This window comes from Dermochelys coriacea, chromosome 23 (genome assembly GCF_009764565.3).
Source record: "Dermochelys coriacea isolate rDerCor1 chromosome 23, rDerCor1.pri.v4, whole genome shotgun sequence".
In the NCBI taxonomy this organism is placed as follows: Eukaryota; Metazoa; Chordata; order Testudines; family Dermochelyidae; genus Dermochelys; species Dermochelys coriacea.
In genome coordinates, this window is record NC_050090.1 from 15,034,577 (window position 1) to 15,038,956 (window position 4,380).

Sequence of the window (4,380 nt, forward strand, 5' to 3'; positions counted from 1 at the left end):
TTCCTGCAGTGTCCGTCTGTCTGCCCATGCGGGGTGGGGGGCACACGGGGGAGGGGGTGCGGCTGCTGTGGTGGGGGGGGAGGCAGGACACACGGTACTGAGACAGCTTCTCTCTGGCTGGAGTCTCGCTTTTTATTGGTGTGTCTTAGGGTTTACCCTCGGGGGAGGAGCGCGAGGCCCCACCCACCCCCAGTCCTGTGTGTCTGGTTTCCGGGGGGGCGCCTGCCCTGCACCCCCTTTTCTTCCCCAAGGGGTTTGAATATCACTGCCAAGAGAGAGAGAGACTGAGACCACAGGCAGCCCGGATGCCTGGGTTCTATTCCCTGGTCCTAAGAGGAGAGTGGGGTCTAGTGGTTGCGGGGGAGTTGGAAGCCAGGACTCCGGGGTTCTATCCCCAGTTCTGGCAGGGGATGGGGTCTAGTGGGTTAGAGCGAGCAAGCACGTGGGGGGCTGGGAGCCAGGACGCCTGGGTTCTCTCCCCGGCTCTAGGAGGGGAGTGGGGTCTAGCGGTTAGAGGTGGGGCTGGGAGCCAGGACGCCTGGGTTCACTCCCCGGCTCTGGGACAGGAGTAGGGTCTAGCGGTTAGAGGTGGGGCTGGGAGCCCGGACGCCTGGGTTCTCTCCCCGGCTCTGGGAGGGGAGTGGGGTCTAGCGGTTAGAGGTGGGGCTGGGAGCCAGGACGCCTGGGAGGGGAGTGGGGGCTGGTGGTTGCGGAGGGAAGGAGATGCTGAGGCAGGCCTGGGCCCCATGCCCCCCGGACTCACCCTGTCCCAGGCGCCAGGCCGCTGGTAGCGCAGGTGGTACAGCAGTCGCACCCACTGCCCGAAGACTCGCTCCAGCTGGGTGGGCGGCGCCAGGAGCTGCAGGTAGAAGGTGCGGCCCGAGGCCAGACGCACCTTGAGCCGGTGCCGGAGTTCGTCGTGGATGGAGAGCCGCACGAAGCGCAGGGGCAGCAGCCTGGGCGGGGGGAATTCGGGGAGAGGTGGGGGCATTGGGGGGGCAGTTCCAGGCCAGCGGGGGAAGGTGGGAACAGGGAGGTTGCTGGTCCGAGGGTGGGGGTCTCAGGGGGGTGGATCTGTGGGGGGAGGTGAGTAGCAGGTGTGACGAAGTGGGGGTTTTATTCATCTTGTTATGTTGAATGTGAGTCTTACTGCGCTATACTAATACTGTGTGTGCCTCAGTTTCCCTGTGTACCGCACCAATACTTAGGTGGTGGGAAGAGGGGTGTGATTTTGCTGAGGTCCTTGGGGCAGGTGAGACGACCCAGCTATTTATACCGACCCAGCTATTTACACCAGTGTAACCTGAGACCCAGGAGGGGGTGCAACCAGGTGACACCTTTGGCCTGGGAAAGGGACAAAGGCCGGAGGAGGGGCTGGAGAATTTCAATTTGGAGCTGGCTGGGGAAACAGAGGGAGGCCTAGAACCGGGGTCTGGGCTTCCCACCCCCCAAGAGGGACCTGATTGAGGGGGTCCTGTTCTCTGTACCTACAAGCTCTGGTTTAGATCGTGTCCAATAAACCTTCTGGCACTGCTCGGTCCAGACCACCTCATCTGGCTTCCCCTTCTTACATAGCTCAGTGATGGAGGCGGCTAGCACCCCCCCCATCCCAATGAAAGCCTGGACCTGCTTCTTAGTCTGGGGAGCGGGCCAGCCTCTGATCACCTCCACCATGGCTGGCTCTGGCTTTAGGCAGTCGCTCCCCACTTTGTGGCCCAGGTACGACACCTCTTGACATCCCCACTATAAAGAGAGGTGACAAAATGGGGTTTTATTCATCTTGTTATGTTGCATGCGACTTGCTGTTCCATGCTAATACTGTGTGTGCCTCAGTTTCCCTGTGCACTGCACCAATATTAGGTGGTGGGAATTAGTTTAGGACAGTAAGACTCACATGCAACATAACAAGACAAATAAAACCCCATTTTGTCACGGCAGGTTGAGGATGCGGGTGTAGAGGAGTGGGGATACAGGGAGATGGGGCGGGGGTGAGGATCGGTGGGAGGGGGAGAATGTTGGAATTATGGGGGTGCAGGGGTAGGGCTGTGGGGAGTGGAAGGCATGGGGGCACAGGGAGCACCGGGAAGGGTAGAGGGATGGGGGCATCACAATGGGGTTGGAGGGCAGATTGGGCTGTGGGGGTGGGGGGACAGGGAACAGCAGGACAGGGATGGGCCATGGAGGTGCAGGTATAGGGCTGTGGGGGGGGGGTACCAGGGAGGGACTCACCCAAAGAGCTCGAGCTCCTCCCCCAGCGGGGGCAGCCCCTCGGCACAGCGGCAGCAGCAGGGCCCCACCAGGGGCGCCAGGACGGGCCGCGCCAGCAGCAGGAGGTCAGGCAGCTCCAGGCGGGGGCTGGTGGCGGCGATGCCCAGGGTCACCCGGCTGGCCACGTCCCCGCTCTTGGTTACCTGTGGGGAGTCGGGGAGAGCTGAGGGGGGCAGGGATAGGGCCAGGGGTGTGGAGGGCAGAGGAGAAGCAGGGCTGGGGGACGTGGAGTTGGAGCTCATGGAGATGGGGCCAGGGCATGTAGGATGGGGGCTGGGCGCCTAGCCGGGGGCAGGGCCAAGGGGATGGGGGCAGGGCTGGGGGCTGGGAGGGGGGGCAGGGCCAAGGGGATGGGGGCAGGGCTGGGGGCTGGGAGGGGGGGGCAGGGCCAAGGGGATGGGGGCAGGGCTGGGGGCTGGGAGGGGGGGGCAGGGCCAAGGGGATGGGGGCAGGGCTGGGGCTGGGAGGGGGGGGCAGGGCCAAGGGGATGGGGGCAGGGCTGGGGGCTGGGAGGGGGGGCACGGCCAAGGGGAAAGAGGCAGGGCTGGGGGGATGGGAGCGGGGGGGCAGGGCCAAGGGGACAGAGGCAGAGCTGGGGGGATGGGAGCGGGGGGGCAGGGCCAAGGGATCGCGGGGCCGTATCCCCCTCACCTGGAGGAAGTCACTCTCGAAGAGCGGGCACTTCTGCAGCTGCCCATACTCCCCGCGCGCCAGGCAGCGCTGCAGCTGACCCATGCTGCAGCCCGGGCATCGGGGGGGCCGGGGGGGTCCTGGTTACAACAGCCTGGAGCCTGCGGGGGTGGGGGGGGCAAGAATATGTCAGGCCGATGCTGGTAAGGGCAACCCCCCCCAACACGCCTGCCCCCAAACTCCCTTCCCTCCTTTTCCCCATCCCCAAAAGGGCACCAGGTGCCCCACTCCCATGGGCATGGGCACTTCTGCCACCCCCCGCGTGACTCAGTTTCCCCACTCGCTGTACATTGCCCCCCACTGAGGACACCACCCTGGGGTGAGACACAGGCTGGAGGGGACCCGGCTGGAGTGACGGGGCAGGACCGTCCCGGTCCGGGATCTGGCACTGGGGGCGGGGCCGGGATCCGAGGCGGGGGGCGGGACCAGAGCGTGGGGGCTGTGGCCGGTCCGCCTCTATCCCGGCCTGCCCCGCGCGGCGGCCCGGCCCGTGACGTGAGCAGCGCGGGGCCATGGCAGCCCAGCCCGCGCCCCGGCTCCGGCTCCGGCTCCTGCCCCTGCCGCTGTTGCTGCTGCTGCTGCTGCTGCTGCCGCTGCCCGGGCGCAGCCGGGCCGGGGGCTGCCGGGGTCTGGGCCCGCGGGTGAGTCGCGGCAGCGGGTCTTTAATATTCATGAGGGGATCGTTAATATTCATGAGGGGCTCCATAATGTTTGCGCTGGGGGCACGGAGCCGAGTTGCCTAATTAATATTAATGAGGACGGGCGAGGTTAATAGTCACAGGGGCTCATTAATATTCAGGAAGGAGGCGGGGTCATGTTGCAACGTACCAGCTCATTAGTATTCATCACAACTGGTTAATATTCATGAGGGGAAGGGTGAGTGGGGAGGGGAACCCTTTTTAGTCATGGAGAGTTGGGGTTATAGCTAACGAGCAGCTCGTTAATATTCATGAGGGGAGGGTCTTGCCTGTCACGAGGTACAGGACGCTTGTGAATATTCATGACTTCAATATTACTATGTGTGAGGCTCAATTAGGCCCCCCACCCTTCCTCACGGCGCGGGGGCTGGGCCTCCGCCATCCGCTGCGACGCTCTCATTAATATTCAGAAGGCTATTAACCCTCACGCGCAGGGCCGCCACATTCAAACGTCAGGATTGATACGGGGGTGCTCAATAGTCACGCGGGTGAGAGAACGAATCACAGGCCGAGGCGGGTCATTAACATTCACAGAGGAGGAGGGGCCTTGTGGCCAGTCCTGCAGAGGCTGTTAATTTGCATACTCTGTATATTCACGAGTCCCTTATAAATATTCAGAGTAGCAGCCGCGTTAGTCTGTATCCGCAGAAAGAGCAAGAGAAATAAACAACATTTATTTGAGCATCAGCTTCGGTGAGCTACAGCTGCAGCTCACTTCATCGGG

General features: G+C 63.2%; 2 protein-coding genes across 4 annotated transcripts in view; one reads left to right on the top strand and one right to left on the bottom strand.

Annotated features, from left to right (window-relative positions):
• Positions 1 to 117: 117 nt before the first annotated feature.
• Positions 118 to 3,335, bottom strand: FAM71E1 (family with sequence similarity 71 member E1). 2 transcript variants are annotated; one of them, XM_038381751.2, is made up of 5 exons: positions 3,272 to 3,335; positions 2,920 to 3,059; positions 2,230 to 2,411; positions 764 to 956; positions 118 to 265 (listed from the first exon to the last, which is right to left on the bottom strand). In XM_038381751.2, the coding sequence occupies exons 2-5, from the start codon at positions 3,001 to 3,003 to the stop codon at positions 263 to 265; spliced, it is 462 nt and encodes a 153-aa protein (XP_038237679.1). In that variant the 5' UTR covers positions 3,004 to 3,059; positions 3,272 to 3,335; the 3' UTR covers positions 118 to 262. The 2 variants fall into 2 exon arrangements, with proteins under 2 accessions (XP_038237679.1, XP_043357061.1); XM_043501126.1 differs by having other exon boundaries at positions 2,920 to 3,314.
• A 91-nt stretch (positions 3,336 to 3,426) lies between these two features.
• EMC10 (ER membrane protein complex subunit 10) overlaps positions 3,427 to 4,380 on the top strand; it is a 4,163-nt gene continuing 3,209 nt past the window's right edge. Inside the window, exon 1 of one of the 2 annotated variants that reach the window (XM_038381748.2) lies at positions 3,427 to 3,599. In XM_038381748.2, the coding sequence (XP_038237676.1) occupies positions 3,471 to 3,599 (129 nt within the window). In that variant the 5' untranslated portion in view covers positions 3,427 to 3,470. The remainder of the gene's footprint in view (positions 3,600 to 4,380) is intronic. The other variant, XM_038381749.2, reaches the window with a different exon arrangement.

Excerpts from the sequence above, each read along its gene's own strand:
- FAM71E1 (XM_038381751.2), bottom strand. The coding sequence starts at position 3,003 with ATGGGTCAGCTGCAGCGCTGCCTGGCGCGCGGGGAGTATGGGCAGCTG. Across the intron at positions 2,412-2,919 it reads TCGAGAGTGACTTCCTCCAG|GTAACCAAGAGCGGGGACGT; the intron begins GTGAGGGGGATA and ends GACTCCCCACAG. Across the intron at positions 957-2,229 it reads GAGGAGCTCGAGCTCTTTGG|GCTGCTGCCCCTGCGCTTCG; the intron begins GTGAGTCCCTCC and ends CCCCCCGCCCAG.